The 20,453-nt window shown below is 53.5% G+C and overlaps 1 protein-coding gene across 1 annotated transcript in view; it reads left to right on the top strand.

The window, feature by feature from the left end:
- TNFRSF8 (TNF receptor superfamily member 8) overlaps window positions 1-17,150 on the top strand; it is a gene marked incomplete at both ends in the record, with an annotated part of 64,575 nt that extends 47,425 nt beyond the window's left edge. The window contains 10 exons of the mRNA XM_081215855.1: window positions 1,722-1,815; window positions 2,108-2,148; window positions 2,233-2,253; window positions 3,205-3,390; window positions 3,525-3,633; window positions 9,914-10,045; window positions 10,356-10,381; window positions 11,099-11,241; window positions 12,931-13,234; window positions 16,906-17,150. Coding sequence (XP_081071981.1) covers window positions 1,722-1,815; window positions 2,108-2,148; window positions 2,233-2,253; window positions 3,205-3,390; window positions 3,525-3,633; window positions 9,914-10,045; window positions 10,356-10,381; window positions 11,099-11,241; window positions 12,931-13,234; window positions 16,906-17,150 — 1,301 coding nt within the window. The remainder of the gene's footprint in view (window positions 1-1,721; window positions 1,816-2,107; window positions 2,149-2,232; window positions 2,254-3,204; window positions 3,391-3,524; window positions 3,634-9,913; window positions 10,046-10,355; window positions 10,382-11,098; window positions 11,242-12,930; window positions 13,235-16,905) is intronic.
- Window positions 17,151-20,453: the final 3,303 nt, after the last annotated feature.

The raw sequence follows: 20,453 nt of genomic DNA, 5'->3' as shown, positions 1-20,453 counted from the left end.
GGGCCGCTCTGCGGTCTTGCCAGGGCTTGAAGGTTTGGTTTGGGTTTGCTCTGCACGTACTTCTGGGACCAGCGGGGGCTGGCTGCCCGCCCCTGGCGTGGTCTACTTATGGCCACGGTGGGAGTGCAGAAAGGGGGCGGTGGAGGTCAGATGCCTCTTGAGGCCCAGCCGTCGCTTCTCTCCCGTTCCACTGACCAGACAAGTCACACGGCCAAGTTCAGACACCAAAGGGGTGGGGGACACACAGACACCTGCCTTGACCTGAAGGAGCTGCAGAGTCACCTGGCAAAGGGTGTGGATGTGGGGCAGGATGCAGAGGTGGGACCACCATGCAATCTACCACACCTATCCCATCCTGTTGCTAATTAAAACCATCACTTCGGGGAGAAAGACCCAGCGTTTAAAACAGCTTTATTGTGGTCTAATTTACATACCATAATATCTACTAGTTTTAAGTGTACAGTTCAGTAATTTTAAAGAAATTTACAAAGTTGTGAAACTATCACCACCTTCTAAGAAACCTTGTAGGTTAGTTAGTTGACTAACCCTAACCCTTGTAGGGCATGGGTCAGTCAATCCCATGCCCACCCCCAGCCTGGACAACCACTAATCTATTTTCTGTTCCTGTAGGTTAGTGTTTTGGGGACATTTCCATAATATGCATTCTTCTGTGTCTGGCTTCTTTCACTGAGCATAACACTTCGAGGTTCATCCATGCTGTAGCTGTATTACTACTTCATTCCTTTTTTATTTTTATTTTTTTTGCGGTACGCGGGCCTCTCACTGTTGTGGCCTCTCCCGTTGCCGAGCACAGGCTCCGGACGCACAGGCTCAGCAGCCATGGCTCACGGGCCCAGCCACTCCCCGGCATGTGGAATCTTCCCGGACCGGGGCACGAACCCGCGTCCCCTGCATCGGCAGGCGGACTCTCAACCACTGTGCCACCAGGGAAGCCCACTTCATTCCTTTTATTGCCAAACAATATTCTAGTGTACACCTCTACTACATTTTGTTCATCCGTTTCCAGCGGATGGGCGTTTGGGTGGTTTCCACTTCTTTGACTTCTATGAAGAATGCTGCTATGAGCCATCTCCTCCCTCCCCCCACCTTCTATTTCCTCTGCTTAGAAATCCCCGCCCCTACTCACATCCCAGCAACCCCTTCCTCAGGGAAGCCTCCCTGGTCAGATGAGGTCAAGTCTCCCATTACCGGGACCCCACCTGCCTTCGTGTGACACCTGAGTCTGTGAGCCCCACCCACCGGTGGGCCCCCAGGGGTGGGGATCTTGTCTGTTTTGCTCACTGCTCTATCCCAGCTCCTAGCACAGTCCCCAGTACCTAGTAGGTGCTGAATAAAGGGTTGTTACAGTGGAGGGAAGCGAGGAGGGAGGGAGAGAGGAAGTGAGGAGACAGCGCCAGGACCCAGACCTGGGTGTGCCCGGCCGCAGTGTCCTTCCCGCCCCCTGGTGCTCCCTCCCGGGAAGTCACTAGTCCAGATGGGTAGGGCTCCTTGGCACTGATTCCTTTTTATTTATTTATTTAATTTTACAAATTGAAGTATAGTTCATTTACAAGATATTGAATATAGTTCCATGCTATACAGTAGGTCCTTGTTTATCTATTTTAAATATAGTCGTGTGTATCTGTTAATCCCAAATGTTTACCCCTCCCTCCCCCGTTTCCCCTTTGGTAACCATCCTTGGTACTAATTCTAACCTGCAGGTACGGCTGAGAGGGACACCACCTATGAGCCACCTCCCCCGGGGACCCACTCTAACTGCAGCACCAACGCAGAGGACAGCGGGGTGCCCGCCAGGTGACTCCTTGGCCCCCTCTCTCCATTTGCCCTTTATACCCAGGGGATGCCCGGGAGGGCAGCCGGCTGGGAGTGGAAGTGGGGCTTGGGCTAGATCTCTGGGCCAAGTCCACAAGTCATTTTGGAGAATGTGAGCCTAGGTCTGTGTTGGCACCATGGAAGCCCTGAAGGCCTAGAAACCCAGGCCCTGCCCTCAAAGTGCCTGGCAGAGGCTGTAGGCAGGGGAACTGGGGTCTCAGGCCTCCTTTTCCATCTTGACTGTCCTTCTTACTTCTGGTCTCTCTCCCCGCAGCCCCACCCCCTCCCTGATCTCCCTGGCCGACTCCCTGACTGGTAAGGAGCATGGAGGGGACGTCACCCACGTGCGGGGACGCGCCTCTATCTCAACCAGCACTCCTGTCTCCTTCTCCTCCACAGGGAAGCCTACTCTGGTTTCAGGTAATGACCACCCCCATGAAGCAGGGCCTTCCTCCCTGGGGACCACAAGGAGGGAGGGTTCTCACTAGGCGACAGCATCCACTTGGTTGGGGGCGAGAGGGACCAAGGCTGACCCCAGGTCTCCGGTTTCCTGATCTGGGGCTGTGGCTCTGTCACTCGCTAGAGATGATTCCTTAATTCTTCTGAGCAGGGATTTTATTCACAGCTTCACCCGCAAGGCCCATAATTGCTGCTCAGAAAATATTTGGTGACTGATTTCATGACCTTGACTAATTTCTTACTTCTTCTGAGCTTCATCACCTGTAACGTTGTAACAGCATATACCATGCAGGGTGGTGAGCAGTGTACGGTACACATGAGCCTTACCGGCTCCCCTTAGAGGTCGCTCTAAGTACCATGCATTTTAGGACTTGCAGTTCTACTCTTAGACACTAGGTGGCAGTAGTTCACAGGCCAGCGGCGCTCAAAGAGGTCCTGGACTTGGCACCATCAGCAACTTGTTAGAAAAGCAAATTACCAGCCCGACCCCAGACTACTGAATCAGAATCTGCATTTTAACATGGTCCCCAGGAGATTCTTATGCACAGGAATGTTTGAGAAGCACTTATCTGGCACATGCTACTTTTTTAACATCTAAAAATGGACTTTAAAGAATAATAACTATATATTGATTTTCAAAAGTCGCAAAGCAAGTTAAGTATTAAGTGGTAAAGAAATATATCCAGATAGTGGTTAAGAGCGTGGGCTCTGGAGTCCCCCTGGCCCGGCCTAATGCGCTTCCTAGAGCCAGGTGAGGAAGGACAGGTGGGTAAGTGCTGGACAAGATAGATATAGACAGGATCTGGGTTTCTGTCCTGGCTTGGCAAAGGACCAGGTCCTGTCAGCCACAGTAGAGTCTGTGTCCAGGAGGAAGTAGTCCGGGGCGAGGGCTGTCCTGTGTGGTTGCTATAGGGCCCCGGCTCACCGCCATGATGCAGACTTCGGGGGCCACCAGTGCCAGGGCAGGCGAGAGTGCAGGGCGCCTCTGTGTTCCAGGACCTGTGCTCTTCTGGGTGATCTTGACACTGGTGGTGGTCGTCAGCTTTGGCTCCTTTGTCCTGTGCCACCGGAGGGGCTGCAGGAAGTGGATGGGCCAGAGTGAGTGCATGTGTCCTGGGGGCCTCGGGAGGGCGGGGTGCTGTGTCCTAGCCTGGCCTGGGTCCCTCTTCCGCCCTGCCCGCTGAGGCTATCTGAGGCTGGCATCCCTAGCCTTCCTCCCGTTGTCGTTTCAGAGCTCCACCTGTGCTACCCAGTCCAGACCTTCCAGCCCAAGTTGGAGCCTGTGGGTGAGTGTCCAGAGGTCCAAAGGGGCTACGTGCAGCTACCCAGCAGCTCTGGATCGTGGGTTTGGATCTCCCTCGGGGCTCCCTCTGTAGGGGTTCCCACAAGCTGCTCCTCCTTCCTGTGCGACCTCATCTGTGATGGGAATATAATGTGGGTGGAAACTCTGTGACGTGCCCTGTTCGGCGATGGATGGAGTGCTGGCATGAAGTTTCAAAAATCCACCTTATCCTCCATTCTTTCCTCTATTGTGCCCTCAGGAGAGGCCTTCCCTTCCTCTCTTCTCTCTGTTGCCCCTTCCCAGCCCCCCTATTATTTTCCCCTCCCCATTCCTCCCTTCCTCCCCTCACCCTCTCCCTCCTGCTGGCAGCTGAGGGCATAGGGGTCGGGGGTGGGGGTGGGTGTAGGTTGACAGGGCTAGAATCCTGATTCTGCCCCTTAGGAGCTACATGACCTTGGGTGAGTTACTTAATTCCTCTGTGTCTCAGTTTCTTCATCTGTAAAATGGGGACAGTGGTCCTAATTCAGGGGGCGGGTGTGTGGATCCATCGTGATGGGCCTGTTAAGTGCTGTGTGGGGCAGCTGCACGTAGTCAGAGCTCAGCACATAGTGGCTGCTGTTTGCTGATGCCCACCCCCACCCCACCCCCCCGTCTGGGGCCTTTTTCCTCAGCAGGAGTCCCAGGCCTTCCTGAGTTCTACGTTTTTCTGAACTCCTCTCTCTGATCCCTGGCCAGCCTCCAAGCCACCTCTTCCAGGCAGCCTTCCATGCTCCACCCATCCAGGCAGCAGACTCTTTCAGCTCTCACCTTGGGGGAGGGGACCCCAGCCATCTGGTGCCAAGTGTCTCCTCTCCCTGGGCAGCCTCTTTCAAGGCAGGGCAATGTCCTCCTCAGCATGTCACAAGCATTGATTGAGCACCTACTGTGTACAGGCCCTGACCACAGGGGAAGGAGTGGACACAAATGGTCTGAACTTCCGTTTCTGGTTTCAAGGCAGGCTCCCGCAAAGGGACTCACTGACTGAGGAGCCCCAGGGGAGGCAGGTGATGCTCTTCATTCTGTAAAGAAGAGACAAGACCCGGGGCCACACCAACTGTAGGGGCCACACCAGACTCAGGCGCTGGTCCTGGAGACGGCCGGTCTTGTTTGTAGAGGGCTCAGTCCTGCCCCCGCTTCCTTCCTCCCCACCAGGTTGTCTACCACCCAGTGCCCACCTTGGAGCCCAGTGGTCAACTCAGACCGTGCCCCCGAGGTCCCCAGGCCCCGAGGAGAGCCTTGCTGTAGCACGGTTTCTGACTTGGGCCCCTGAACACAGTCCGGTGAGGCATGTTTTGGATTTGATGAGTTTCACAAGCAGGTGCTTGCGTTCCCTTCGCAAGGGGGGTTTTTGTGTTTTGACAATTTCAAGCCTTTTTCCGTGAGCTGTCAGGCTCAGTGTCTCACTGAAACCCGCGTTTGCTTTCTTGACATTTTTCTAGTATTAGAGTTTCCATTGCTGTCAGTTTATTTTTTTTCTTCAAACCTCCGTGATAGCAGTTTTGTCACACACCCCCCCAAAAAAAAGACAGAGAGAGAGCAAGAAAGACAGAAAGCACCTTCCCTTAAGAAACCAGACCTACCAGGAGCCAAGCCTGGGGCTCAGTGTTGGCCCCTCTGTTTGGGGCCGTTTTTGGCCCTCTGGCTTCCGGTGGGTCCCTGGGGGTCTGGTTCCCAGGCCCGAGAGGGAAGGAGGTGCCGCAGGGGGCAGGATGCATATGGACTGAGCGGGGTGGATGCAGTGGGGGCTGGAGGGGTGCAGGAGCCTTTCTTCACTCGTCTGTTCCTTCATGTCTCCGTGGGGCACTTCCTATTGGTCCTGTGCTGGGTACGGAAACCTGCCCTCCCGAGCTTTCAGACCAGCACCATCAGTTGCTCAAATGACTAAAGGCAAGCGGGATGGAAATGGTTGCCCCAGCCCTCCAGGTCCCGGAGCTCCAGGGCTGGGGGAGCCCCTGGTGCGGTAAGCCGCGCATCAGCGATCTGGGCAGATGCCCCTTTGTTGCTCACTCCCATCTCTGAATGGATTTGACTTGGTGGCAGGCGCACACGTGTTCTCATTTTACTCCTCCTTGTGAGGCGTGCACTGTTATCCCCATTTCACAGATGAGAAAGCTGAGGCACAGGAAGATGAAGGAACTTGTTTAAGGCCACTTGATTAATGAGCAGTACGACCAACCAGGATTTTGTTGGTGGTGGTGGTGAGATTTTTGCATAAAGGCTCTCACCCTTGGCACCGTTGACCTCTGCATGGGATCATTCTTTGCCAAGTGAGTTGTCCTGTGCGTTACAGGATGTCAGGCAGTTCCCTGGTCTCTAGACACCCCGGATACTAGTAGCCCCTCCCATCTGTGACAGCCAAGAATGTCTCCAGGTACAGCCAAATTTCCCCTGGAGGGGAATGTCACTCCTGGTTGAGAAACACTGATTGAAATTCGTTTAACCCTTCATTTTAAAGGACACTATAGTCATCACTTTATCTGTTACTTCAGGCAGGTTTAAGTTGGAAAATTTGTTGTTTGTTTTGAAACAATTTCAAACGTACAGAAAAGTCTCTCAAGGATGGTGCAGAGAACTTACTTACTGACCTAATGCAGTATCATCCCTGAGTACCTGAGTGTTGTATTTCACACGACTGTAGTAAAACCATCAAAATCAGAGAATTCACTTTGATGCATCACCACCAACTAATTCTCAGACCCCACTCAAGTTTCTTCATTGATCCAAATAATGTCGTATAGAGCAAAAGAATTCAGTTCAGAGTCTCGTACTGCATTTGGCGGTCGTGTCTCGTGTCTCCTTCAGTCTGGATTTCCCTCCCAGTCATGAACTTGCCACTTTGGAAGATTCCACCAGTGATTCTGTGGCTGGCCCTCACCTTGGGTTTGCCTGACGTTTCCTCACGCTTGGACTCAGGTGGTGCGTCTTTGGTGGGAGGATCCCAGGAGTGAGTCATCCGCCCCCCCAGGTTTCCCTTTGTCCCTTCCCCGCCATGTTCACCGTGAGCCCTTGGTTAGGGTGGTGTCTGCCAGGCTTCTCCACCATGAAGTCCTCTTTCCTCCACGGTTATTGCTAAGTACTCTGAGGCTCTATGAATAACTGGTGCCTCATCAACTTGGCTCCATTTCTGTATGTATATCTGTCTGGACTCATGGACTCCTCTCTTACTGTACTGCCGTCATTATTTAATTTGATGCTCAAATTTTCCCAGGTTAGGCCAGTGGGGGCCCCTTCAAGCTGGCTGTTGTGTCCTTTTGTCCCCATCCTTCTGTGTTTGGAGCACTTCTTTTTTCTTTTTTCTTTCTTCCTTCCCTCCCTCCCTCCCTCCCTTTCTTTCTTCCTTCCTTCCTTCCTTTCTTCCTTTCTTTCTTTCTCTTTCTTTCTTTCTTTCTTTCTTTCTTTCTTTCTTTCTTTCTTTCTTTCTTTCCTTTCTTTCTTTTCCTTCCTTCCTTCCTTCCTTTCCTTCTTCTTCTTTTTTCCTTTTTTGGCCGAGATGGGAGAGTTGTGGGATCTCAGTTTCACAACCAGAGACTGAACCCTGGCCCTCAGCATTGAGAGTGCCGAGTCCTAACCACTGGACCGCCAGGGAATTCACTGGAGCACTGCTTTATTCTACGATATTCCCAGCTTAGCTTGTAATTCCCTGCCCTGTCCTGGATTTGAATCTAGGGGTGCTTGTTGCCAAACGCCTTCCTTGGGTCTGTTCTGCTTTCCACAGCAGCCGGGACCCCAGGCCAGAGAGGGGATGGGACTGAAAGGAGAGAGCGATGGGAATGGAAGGGATGGATAACTGGGGTGTCAGAACCCACGTGCTTGGCTTGAGCAGCCCTCAGAGAAGCCCTGGGAAACCAGGCACTTCTCCCCGAGGGAGGAGGGGCCCACCGATGCGCAGTGCCTGTGTCCCTGGACTTGTGTCCTGGGATGCTGGACATATTTTATGAGACAATTGTTCTTATTCCAAAAAGCAAGAATACCAATAAGTGAAGACAGTGGACTGAAGCAACATTTTAGGGGAAAAGCACTTATGAAATCTGACCTCTGTACTTGGCATGATTTGTTCTAAGTCTTTATCAAAGTACACATAAGTGTTGTAACACGCCTGTAGGCCGATGTTGGTGCCTTCTGGATTCTACCTTTTCACCTCGACGTTATTTTATGCTTGTTTCCGAGAGTCAGTATCAAATGCTGATTTTCTTTTCGGTGTGATGGAGTTGCCCAGCCACTGGAGTACCCTGGGGCCCCTATGTGCTAGGCAGCATCCCGGTCACCTTCCCTTTTAAACGTTTTAATTAAAAAATTCTAAGTGGACTTCATTTTTTAGAGAAGTTTTAGATTTACAGAAAATTTGAGAAGTTAGTACAGAGAGTTTCCGTATAGCCCACACCCAGTTTCCTCTATTATGAGCATCTTTCGTTAGTGCGGTAAGTTTGTCGCAATAAATGAACCAATACTGATACATTACTATTGTATTAACTAAAGTCCATACTCTGTTCAGATCTACCTAGTTTTGCCTAATGTCCTTTCATTGCTCCAGGATACCACCCAGTACACCACATTACATGTAGTCATCATGTCTTAGGCCCATCTGGCCTGTGACAGTTTCTGGCTTTCCTTGTTTTTGCTGACCTTGGCAGTTTTGAGGAGTTAAGTTGCATCCTACAACTTGCTTGTCGGTTAAGTTGTAGGATGGCTCTCTGTTTAGAGTCTGTCTAGTGTTTTTCTCCTGATTAGATTGGAGCTGTGGGTTTGGGAGAGGAAGACCCTATGGGTTCAGTGTTATTTTCATCACAACATATCAAGGGTTTATGCTCTCAATGTGATTAATCCCTGGGCACCTTCACTTTTGAGATCTCACTTAATCTCCATAAAAACCATCCAAAGTTGGCATGATCTGTCCCCTTTTCCAAATGAGGGAGCTAAAGGCTGGGAAAGGTGAAAGATGTTGTGCTGGGGTTTCACTGCTAGGAAGGCCTGCGATGAAGGACTGCTAAGCTGCTTTATTGTTTGGCACCTGTCTTGTTTTGCATTTTTTGGTTATTATAAACTGCACCGCTGTGCACAGGCTGGTCGCTTTCCTTCGGGTTATTTCCTGAGGGTGTGTCCCTGAAGAGGGATTACTGGGTCAAAGTGTGTGAAGTTTTCATTGCCTGATGGCTCTTGAGAAAGAGGAAACCAGTTCACAGGGCATGAGCAGCTGTGTTCCTGTTTACCCACGTCCTCTCCAAGACTGCACTTTATCATTTTAATTTCTTTTGTCTTGTTACTTTGTCACACCCTTTTTTTCCCCCAAGACTTGCTGCCAAATGACAGTTGGCTGTTTGCAAAAGTCAAAATCACTCTCAAAGGATGAAGATTTGGCTTCACTGACATCATTTAAAAGAATGTGCCTCAGGCCAGACAGTGTTTCTCAAAGTGCTGGCTCGGGCAATGGACAGTGGCTGCCTCGTGGGAGGGGGCCATGGCCTCTCAAGGTGACCACTCTGCTGGCAACAGCAGTTACCAGATTTGTTAAATCAAGTCAAGAACTGTGTCATTTTACACATGTGCTTCTTTTGACCATTATTCTGATCCATTTCCCCTTTAGACCCTTTACCTGCTGATGGTCATTTAAAAGGGACATGGAAGAGTGTCCCCCAGACTGACCTGGTGTCCACACAGCAGGTTCAAACTGCCCGTCTTGTATTATCGTGGTCAGTCGGCCTCCAGTGAGCGTTTCTGCTAGGATTCGGGGATGCTCATTCCCTAGAGGGGCTGACGTCAGAAGGTCTTCCAGAGTTGACTTAGCTGGCATGCTGGCCTCTTTTCACGAGGTTTCTCTGGTTAGGTGCGCACACCGAATAGCAACAAAAGCCAAGTCTCTGCAGGTGACCTTTTCGGGAGTCATAAGAGGCCGTGTGCCCTCAGAGGACGGTCAGCTCCTGGGAGTTGACTCGCCCTGGCTTAGACAGGAGGCTGGTACCATCTCCAGCTTTCCCAGGCGGCCACTGGGCCGTGATTAAATGTCAACATATACTTGGCCATGACCCAGAGCCCAGTTTAATACGAGAGGAAGGTTGGAGAGGAGGGTGGGTTTGGGATGAGAAGAAAAAGGTTGTGCCCTAAGGATCATTGCATACTGAGCCCACCAGAGGGTGGGATGATCGGTGAGACTGGTCACGTGGGCTCTTTCAGGCACACGTGATAGAAAACCGAACTCACGCTGGCCTGAGCTGAAAGGGCTCCGGGGTCCACTGGCTTTAGGCATGTCCGATGCAGGTCTAAGAAAAGGTCCTCAGGACCTGTCACCCGCTCTCTATCGCCTAGGGGTCCTCCGTGTGAGTTTCACGTGGTGCTCCGGGGCATTCTGGCCTCTCCAGCCCCTGGAGGCCACCAGGTGGTAGCAACAGCCACAGACCAACTTCTGACCCAGCAGAAGTGTCTTCGGCTCCAGCTGGGGTGCGCGCTTGTCCTGAACCACTCCTGTGCATGTGTGGGAGTGGGAGGGCTGTGCAGGGGTCCGGTGTGCTGAGGGGCTTGGTGGCTGGAAGAGAGGTGACTCCCCCGTTCTCTGGCTGCCGCTGGGCAGTGAGGCTCCGGGCCCTGGGCCTGAAACCCGTCCACTGCTCTCCGGGTCTGACCGAGGCACCAGCTGCCACCCTGGGGGCAGTGGAGGAGGCATTTGCCCACAGGTGGTGGTGGGGGGGGACAGGGCCAGGCAGCTGCCAGACCCACCTTGGTGAAGTCACTGCTCTTTTGCTCTTTGCAGATTCCAGGCCCGGGACGAACCCAACAGTAAGTAGCCCCTCCCCTTTCTCCACCCCAGCTTTGTGCCCCTAACTCTGACTCCTTCCCTAGCAGATCTACTGGTTCTGAGAGCGGCTGTGTGGATCCCAGCCCTCCCAGGACCCAGGTGCAGGTTCCCCTGCAAGTTCAGGCCAGGTCTGCCCCACGCAGGGAGCGCTGAGCACAGTGGGGCCTGAGCCAGGCCCTGGCCAAGGATGCGGAGCCCCACCCCAGGCAGCAGCCTTGGCTCCTGGCTCATCCTGCCGGGGACTTCCAGAAGGGCCTGCCAGACAGTGGATTTGGTTTTGGCCATGTGGGTGCCAGGTGTGGTCAGAGGGAAGGCTGTGTTCATTCCCCCCTTTCTCCATCACTCCTCCGTGAGTCTCGTCCTCAAAGCTGGGATGTCAAATCAGCAGCACAAACTTCTGAAACTTGAGCTTTCTCATATGGAGCACTTACGGTGAACTAGGCACTGGCTTTGTGCTTTCTTGAAGTTATTCTGGGTAGTCCTTACAAAACACAGAGGTTGGTACTGTTGTCCCACTGTACAGAAGAGGAAACGGGAGCCCAGACAGAAAAGGTGGCTCCACGGTTGAAGAATAGATCAGCTAGGATTTGAGGCCTGGTTTGTGTGACTCCAAAGCTGGTGCTCTGAACTGTTACTGTGAGCTGCCTTCTAGCAAGAGCATTTTCGCCTGCCTTTTATGAAGTGCTCACCACGTGCAGGCGCTGGGCTGGGGGCTTTGCACATGTTACTGCTGCTCCTGCGACCACCCAAGATGCGGCGCGTGCACCAGGCCCTCACTGGGCTTGTCCTGGCGCCCTGCTCTGTGCCCAGCCTCCCAGGGGCAGCGCGGGGACCAGTGCGGGTGAGAGCAGGGGCGCTGCCCTCCGCAGCTGAAGTGGGGAGCAGGACAAAGCACACCATATGGGCTGGGTCTCAGGTGTGTATGGTTCGCCCGCTTTTTTTTTTCCACTTATCAGTTCTTCTGTAACTTTCTTTTAACTCAAATTTTTGTACATGAGAACGGTTTCCATCCTTTATTTTTAAACATAATAGATGGAACCACAATACAAGCTCAAGTTCAAATCATGGGAGATCACACTCGGACATGCTTGGGTCAGACAGGTTGCTGTTATGAGGCCAAGAAATTTCATGAAAAGGTACTTAACGATTTGTAAGATAATCAAATATCTTTTGGCCACGTGGGCCAAAGCATTAATAGTAACATGTTCAAGAATGCCGTCTTTTGGACTTCAAATTATTTTAAAAGAATATTCAGGGGACTTCCCTGGTGGCGCAGTGGTTAAGAATCCGCCTGCTAATGCAGGGGACTCGGGTTCAAGCCCTGGTCCAGGAAGATCCCACATGCTGCAGAGCAACTAAGCCCGTGCGCCACAACTACTGAGCCTGCGCTCTAGAGCCTGCAAGCCACAACTACTGAGCCCTCGTGCCACAACTACTGAAGCCTGTGTGCCTAGAGCCCGTGCTCCACAACAAGAGAAGCCACCACAATGAGAAGCCCAAGCACTTCAACGAAGAGTAGCCCCCGCTCACCACAACTAGAGAAAGCCTGCGCGCAGCAACGAAGACCCAATGCGGCCAAAAATAAAATGAATAAATAAATTAAAAAAAAAAGAATACTCAGGATTATGTAGCTATACTTTCTGCCTTACTCAAACTCATTCCCTTTTGAAGGCTGAAGGTTCTAATGTTTACATTAGAACATTTTACAAGAGCACTTCTCTGTGGCACTTACAGAAAAGTGAAAAACGAAACCAACATTTTCCTGAGACATAACTATTTTTAGAGTACATTAGTGTGATCATAAAAGGCTGCTGTCCCAGGAGCAGGGGAGTTGGGGTGGGCCTGGAGCTGATACTTGTAGACTGGGGCTAATGTGCATGGATTCCAAAGCGAGATACTGGGTGGGGTTCAAGCACTGGCGGACACTTACCAACTAACCCTGAGCAAGTTACTCGACTCTTCTATTTTTTTTTAGATGTTGGGGGTAGAAGTTTATTAATTTTTATTTAGTTTTGCTGTGCTGGGTCTTCGTTTCTGTGCAAGGGCTTTCTCTAGTTGCGGCAAGCGGGGGCCACTCTTCATCGCGGCGCGCGGGCCTCTCACTATTGCACCTCTCTTGTTGCAGAGCACAGGCTCCAGACGCGCAGGCTCAGTAGTTGTGGCTCACGGGGCTAGTTGCTCCGCGGCATGTGGGATCTTCCCAGACCAGGGCTCGAACCCGTGTGCCCTGCGTTAGCAGGCAGATTCTCAACCACTGCGCCAGCAGGGAAGGCCCTACTTGACACTTCTGTGCCTCAGTTTCCTGATCTGTAAAATGGGGAGGGTGCTAATATCAGCCACCTTGTAGAGTGGTTGTTAAGGATTAACACATGTCAGGGGCCACGCACGTGGTAAGCATTGTATGCAACGCTGGCAGAACCATTATTTAGTACAAGTTAAAAACAACGTGACTTCACAGGGTCCCACACTCAGGTATGTCAGGCTATCAAGGCTGAGAAGCCCAGGGTAGCGCATGATGGCTTTAAAGCAGAGAGGGAGACTCACTGGGGTCTATGGAGATGAAGAAACAGGGGTTCCCCAGCTCAGAGACTGGGGGAGGTTGGGGCGTCCTGCATCAGCACCATGTCCTCTGTGCCCACTGCAGCTGATCAGGAGGGTATCAGTGGCAGAGCCAGGCCTTGAGGAGCAGGGGTCAATGAGCCCCCCAGCTGTGGAGACCTGCCCCAACCTGGAGAGCCTGCAGCTGCTGGAGGCCAGCCCAGCCAGCAGCCCCTCCACCTCCATGGACCTTCCCGAGCCCCGAGGGACCACGGAGCACACCAACAACAAGATTGGTGAGTCGGCCTGTTTGGGGGGTCCCGGGGTGCTCGGGGGCAGGGGGAGATGGGCCCTGAGCCCCCAGCGGGGACTGCAGACCCTGAGGACGGAAGGCCCAGCAAGGAAGAGGCAGGGGTTCCTCCATTGGCCCTCATGAGTAGGAGACAATTTTTGTGAAGGAGTTAAGCCATTCTCAGGGGTATCGAGCAGCTTGCTCCACCTCTTCATCCCAGTGTAAATTTCTGTAACATAGGGATAGCAGGAGTTCTGACTTCATGGAGCCCATGGTGAAAATTCGTGAACTGATGTGCATGAAGTTGTCCTGGGGGGTGGGGCTCCCCCTGCCTGGTGCCTGCTCTGATCAGAGGGAAAGTAACCGCCAGCCCAGCCCCCAACGAAGGGCCCCTGAGGGGGATGGAGGGAGACATCAGGGAAGTAAGGGCTGCCGCTTGGCTGACGCATTTGGGCATGGCACGCTCGTCACCTCTTGTCACACAGCCTTCTGAGGACGGGGTCTTTCCCTCCTTTTTACAATTGGGGAAACAGCGGTTCAGGGGAGAGAAGTGATTTTCCCAGTCACACAGCTACCAAGTGGCAGCATGGCTGCAGGCTCCGAAACCCCCGGTCTGTCCGCATCAGTACCCTGCGGTGGAACCCGGAGACCAGCGCACCCCGAGCTGCAGCCACCCTCCAGCCGGGACGAACCTCCCGTTCCCGCAGGCCTCCTTGTCTCTCTCCCGCTCCTCTCCACCCTGCTGCAACCAGAGTGTTTCTACCAAAATGGTTACCTGCCCATATTACACCCCTGCTTGAAGCCCTCTAGGGGGTCCCTGGTACCTGCAGGGTGAATTCCAGCCTTCTTATTCTGGCATTTAAGCTGCCTCCTCCCCACCAGGCTTGCCAGCCTCCCCACCCCACAGGTCTGCTCCTCCCTCCCACTCAATGTCATTTTCCTAATCTCCGGAACCCTCTCTCACTTCTGAGCTCCGGGGGCGCTGCTTTCTCACCTGAAACAGCCAACTCCACCTCCGTGAATCTAGTTAATTCTTGATGTCCTGAGGACCCTGTTTATTTGCCTCCTCCTCCAGGAAGCCCTCCCTGCCCTCTCCACTCTCCCGTCTAGGAGACGCCCCTGTGCTGTGCGGCCCTCGAGCCCAAGCCTCCCCTCCTAGTGTCCTCAGCACCCAGCAGTGTGTGTTTGCAGCCTCCTTCCCCACCCCCACCCCCACCCCCATCCACTTGGCTGTTAGCTCCCCGGGGGCAGGGCCTTAATTGGCTCCATCTCTGTCTTTGGAGGGTTAACCATCACTGAGATCATTCCAAAGAGGCATTTGTGATCGTCCTACACATTTGTGTGGCAGGGATTGGTGGATAGAACTCTTTAGGGCAGAACCCTTAGCACCAAACTGAAACTTTTGGAATTGTAGCTTTCAGCAAGTTTTACTGGAAAAGAATGTATTTTGGGAAATACCGCTGAAAGCATCTCCTGCAAACTTCCTAAGAAGTCCTAATTTGAACATTTGAGTCAATGCTGAGTGCAGTGCCTGGAACCACAGGGCTGGGGCTCTGGGAGTGTTTGGGGGGGAGGGGGGAGGGAGGCACCAGGCTCCCAGGTGGGCTCGGGCGTGGGCAGCCTGGCCTGTAATCCTGGCTGGTAAGCAGGTTGGAGATTCTCCTGGGATATTCAAAAGATGGTGAGCCCTTTGTTCTCCTGACACCTCCCTAGAGGAGTACCCCCTTGTCCAGTTCCCAAGGGGACCAAATTCTGGTTGCACTTTACCCCTCTACCCCTGGGCACCAGGTAGGGGGAGCCCCTTCCCCTCATCTTCATCCCCCTCCCCGTCCAGGACAACTTCCTTGGATTCTGGAGCCCTGAGTGGGGCAGGAAGTCCAAGCAACTTCTGGAAGACCCTCCTCTCCCAACTTGGGAGTGGGCAGCCCTGTGATGGGGGATAGAGCTAGAGGAATCAGGACCCGAGGAATGTGAGGGGATCATAGCCCGGCCCCCAGCTTTGGCTGCTTCTCCCTGGACAAACTCACCCCTCTTCTTCCACACCCCTACTCCTCTATGTCTGTCTGTCTGTCTGTCTCATCTTCTCTAGCACTGTGTGGCCTCCTCTGTGTTCTCTCTCACCTCCTGGGGTCCCCTCTCCCTCACCATCACTGGCTCCCATCTTTTGCCAGCCCTTCTGGTCAGGTTCCCAGGGCAAAGGACCTGCAGGTCTTGATGGAGGGTATGTGGCTTGAGGCCATGCTCTCTCTTTTGGGGTGTAGGGGGGGCTCCCAGCCCATAGCTTGTTTCACGCTTGTAGCCTTCCCTCTAGTTCTCACTGCTATTTTGATCACTTCTCTCTATCCTGGAAGTATCAAAGGCCAAAACAGAAGAACTGGCATTATGCAATGGGGTTGAGCGGGCAGGGGCCCCCAGAATCTCTGGGGGGTTCCTGAATCAGAGGGGTATAACTGGGTTCCTCAGAGAGGTAGGGAGCCCGAGCTCCCTGCCCCACCCTAGCACTCAAGTTCCCTCTTGAGCTTCCCCATTCAGACTCCAGAGGGTGTTCCAGGGCTGAGCGCTTGGGAGCTAGCACTCTGCCCTGAGCTCAAGGCCATCAGGAGCTGGGCTGCTGGTGTTTGGAGTTAGCTGACCTGGGTGAAGCCCAGGCTCCCCACGTCCCAGCTTCTTGGGCACCTTACTTAGCTCCCCTGAGACTCCAAAGCCCTAGTAGCAGGTGGTCAGCAGACCGCGGGGCATCATGCCTCTAACAGGCTGGGCTGCTTATTCATCCACGCAAGCCACACAAGCAGCCCTATGTGCTAGGCAGGCACATCGCAATAAGCAATAAACATCAAGATATACCGGCCCCTGCAAAGCTGTCCAGATCATAGGCTGTTGGTGATTATAAACAGGGTTGAGGTTTCTGTAGGGTGTGACCATCTGTCTGGGTTTGCCCAGACTGAAGAGGTTCCTGGGATGTGGAACTTTCAATACTAAAACCTGTAGGAGCATCTTGGGCAAACCAGGACTTGTTGCTGTCCCCCTGCCACCACCACCCGCCCCCCCCCGCCCCCCCCCGCCAGGTTTCTGCTTTAGGCACGTGGATATGAACTGAAAGGGAAGCTGGGCAGGGTGGAGTTTCTTTGGGGATTTCTACTAACTACCTGGTGACCTTGGGCAGGTCATTTAACATCTCTGGGCTCCAGATTCTTTATCCGTAAATGGGGATCACGATAGACTATCTACCTTGTGGAAGTCATGCGAGGATTGGGGAGCTAATGTGTGAAAAGCATCTGGAACGGCATCCAGCACAGGCTAAACTCTGCGAGTGTTCACTGGTGCTATTGGGGTCAATGTCATTCCCCAATTTCTCCCCACGGCTTCCCTTCTCTCCTAACCCTGTTCTCTTCTCTTCTACCCCATCTTAGCAGAAGTGTCGAGAAAATCACAAGCACTTCCTATACACGGGCCAGTCCTTAACCCCTCAGCACACAGTTCCTCGCTGTTTTATCTCCTTTGAGCCTCAGGATACCTGTGAAGTCGGCGGAGCCTACTGTGTATCAGAGAGGCTGTGCCATCTGCCTGAGGCCACACAGCAGAAGTGGCAGAGCTGGGACTGGGACCCTCCCCTGCCTCCTTGCTTCCATCCAGCTGGAGCTCTCGTCTCATCTCCCCCACTCTTTTGCCTTGCAGAGAACATCTACATCATGAAGGCCGACACCGTGATTGTGGGGACCGTGAAGGCCAAGGTGCCTGAGGGCCAGGGCCCGGTGGGGCCGGCAGGGCCCGAGTTCGAGGAGGATCTGGAGGTGGACCATGCCCCCCACTACCCAGAGCAGGAGACGGAACCACTGGTGGGCAGCTGTGGGGACGTTATGTTCTCGGTGGAGGAGGAAGGGAAGGAGGACCCCTTGCCCACAACCGCCTCTGGGAAATGAGGCCTGGCCTGGGCTGGGGCTGAGAGGGCAGCTGGGTGCCTCTGGGAGGCCACGGTGACCCTGGTGGCACCAAGCTGGTAGCACCAACCTGGTGGCAGAGGCCCATCTGGCCTGAGGTGAGGTTCCAGCATCCAGCGGTAGACCCAGCCTATCAATGCAGGAGGCTCTGCTGGTCTGTACCTGCCTCCCCACCCAGCTGCCCCCCAACCCAGACCCTGGGGAGCCTGGGCCTGTGCAGCAGAGACAACCAAGGGGCTGGGTCTGAACAGCGCTGTGTGTTGCGGCAACAGCCAGCCAGCAGGGCCTGGGCACCCTGCCTTCTGCTGCTGCCAGCCCTTCCCTGTTCTGTAGCCTCCACAGTGGGCCCAGGGCCCAGGGCACATCACTGTCCCCGCAGCAGGAGGCATCTCGGGACCCAGAGACCTGCAGATTCTTTGCAGCCGTGGTGCCCCTGCCCGGCCGGAGACCCTGCCCACCCAGCTGCTGCCTGGAGAAGGGCGTGCTCTGCTTCGCCCAGGGGGGCTTCCTCCCCGCATGGAGAAGGGGAACCGTGGGCCCTTCTTGGGTCCTTACCCGCTCTGTGGGCACCGTGTGCTGTGTCCTGGGCCACCAAAGATGCGTCTTCCTCAGATCTACCACGTGCACAGATCCTGGTGGTGCCAGGCCCTGCCTTTGGCTCTAGCCGCCGCTCAGCACCCATGATGGGGGTGTGGGTATCAGAAAACTACTTGGTTTCACTCAGACATTCTGCCGGAAAAGAAAGAGCATTTCGTAGTTCAGTCTGGACTTCAGGATTTTTACGTTTCACACAGAGGAGTCAAGTGCCCTGACTTGGGGCTTCTTCCTGCTCTCCCCAGGGCGCTCAGACTCATGGCAGCAAACAAGTGGTCTTGGAAAGGGAGTGCGGGCAGATGAGGCCCGGGGCCCTGAGTGGCAGGCAGCCTGGAGACTGCTGGAATTACCCGCTGGAAGCCAGCCCCGGGAAAGCTGCTGTTTACTCACCAGCCTGCTCGCTCTCTGGAGGAAGTTGAGGCTGGCTCCGGCTTCACCAGGGTAGTTTCTGAAACCACTCAGATGTTTTGGGGAAAGTTGGAGAGAGGCTGGATGCTGTGAGAGACCGTTTACATCAGAACCTGAAGTTTACATGGGCTGGACAATGGCCAGACCCCCTGTGCCCGGACAGCGTGAGGACCCTGCTCCCTTCTGCCACTGCCCCCCACCCACCAAGGGCTCCCTCACCCAAGGACCCTTCACAAAACTTTGGTCCTTGAAACAACCAAGTGTCCGTCATCGGATGAATGGATACAGAAGATAAAGAAGATGTGGCACATATATACAATGGAATATTACTCAGCCATAAAAAGGAACATTGAGTTATTTGTAGTAAGTGGATGGACCTAGAATCTGTCATACAGAGTGAAGTAAGTAAGAAAGAGAAAGACAAATACCGTATGCTAACACATATATATGGAATTTAAGAAAAAAAAAATGTCATGAAGAACCTAGGGGTAAAACAGGAATAAAGACACAGACCTACTTGGGAATGGACTTGAGGGTATGGGGAGGGGGAAGGGTAAGCTGTGACAAAGCGAGAGAGAGGCATGGACATATATACAGTACCAAACGTAAGGTAGATAGATAGTGGGAAGCAGCCGCATAACACAGGGAGATCAGCTCAGTGCTTTGTGACCGCCTGGAGGGGTGGGATAGGGAGGGTGGGAGGAAGGGAGACGCAAGAGGGAAGGGATGGGGGAACAGATGTATATGTATGACTGATTCACTTTGTTATAAAGCAGAAACTAATAAAAAAAATTCATAAGTTCCCTTAAAAACCAATCATAAGGCTCAGGAAATTCTCCCTGAGATTTCAGTACCTCTGAGCAGAAGGGTCCGAGCAATCTCTCTCCCCACAAGACAGCGGCTCCCCCTTTACCTCTCTGCCCCAGACACCTAGGCTGCCAGCTTCTGGGGACAGGGAGCCCCCTACCTGCTGGGACAGCCCTTCCCACTGCTGGAGGTTCTTCCCTGTGGATGGAGGCAGACCCTGTCCCTGTGGAACTCCCACTCCCTGGCCCGTCCAAGGCCCGGCCTTTGAGACTATTCAGAATAAAGCACTCTCGTCCTAAGGCTCCCTTTGGTTATTGGCAGGAGGCATCCCTGGTCTCCCCACGGCCTCCTTCCCTCCGGGCTGGGCCCAGTAGCCCCACAGCTGGGGAAAAGGGAGTCACAAAGTAACAGCGTGAATGCCCCAGCCTTAGGTAGCCCAGAGAGGACCGAGGGTGAATGTGAGTCGTGGGCTTGGAACCTGAGCTGGGAGGCTCCAGCCTGCCTCCCTGGTGTCAATGAAAACTTAATCAGTTGATCTAAGAAAGAATTGGAAATTTTTATTCGAGCCAAATTTGAGGCTTATTACCCAGGAAGAGCATCTCACAAGGCTCTGAGAATGGTTCCACCCACTGGAAGTCAAGACACAGTTTATATAAGTTTTTTGAGACAGGGCTGTACATTAAATGACGTATTATTGACAGTTTATGTAATCCAGATCTAAGCGCCATCGCAGTGGGTCATGTGATCCCTTACAAGATCAAGAAGGAATGCTATCGTTTTTCTGCTGTACGCGGGCCTCTCACTGCTGTGGCCTCTTCCGTTGTGGAGCACAGGCTCCGGACGCGCCGGCTCAGCGGCCATGGCTCACGGGCCCAGCTGCTCCGCGGCATGTGGGATCTTCCCGGACCAGGGCACGAACCCGCGTCCCCTGCATCGACAGGCGGACTCTCAACCACTGCGCCACCAGGGAAGCCCCGGAATGCTATCTTTTAAGGAGTTGTCTTGTTGATGCTGGGAGAATGTTGCTCTTTATGGTTGAGCAGGTATTCCTGCTGATGGGGGAGGTTTGGCCAATGCATAATGCAGATACACAATGCACAGTGCAGGGAGAGGGGAGGCCAAAGGGCAGAGAAGAATTTTTATGTTTAAATTTTTCTTGCCTTGCCATAAAAGATGGATTCTATTTCACAACTGGTCACAACTCAGGGGCAGTCTGGGGCCTGCATTCCACCACAGGCAGCCAGCCTGAAGCCCCGCTTTGACTATGTCTCCCCTGGTGGCTGGAAGAAGGAGACCTCGCCCATCCCACCCCCAGGACTCCAGTCCACACCCAGACCGCACAATCAGCCTGGCCATTGAACCAGCCACTGCATGTCACATGGTCGATCCGAGAACCAGAGCGAATTTCCCTGCCCAGTGATGACGGACCCCTCCTTAACCTCTGGTCGTTCTGACGTCCAGGTGGGCAGACAGACA

The sequence above is a fragment of the Mesoplodon bidens genome (assembly GCF_964165515.1).
Source record: "Mesoplodon bidens genome assembly, chromosome: 2".
NCBI classification, from domain to species: Eukaryota; Metazoa; Chordata; class Mammalia; order Artiodactyla; family Ziphiidae; genus Mesoplodon; species Mesoplodon bidens.
Note: the sequence above shows the minus strand (reverse complement) of the source record. Positions and strands in the feature narration are given on the sequence as shown.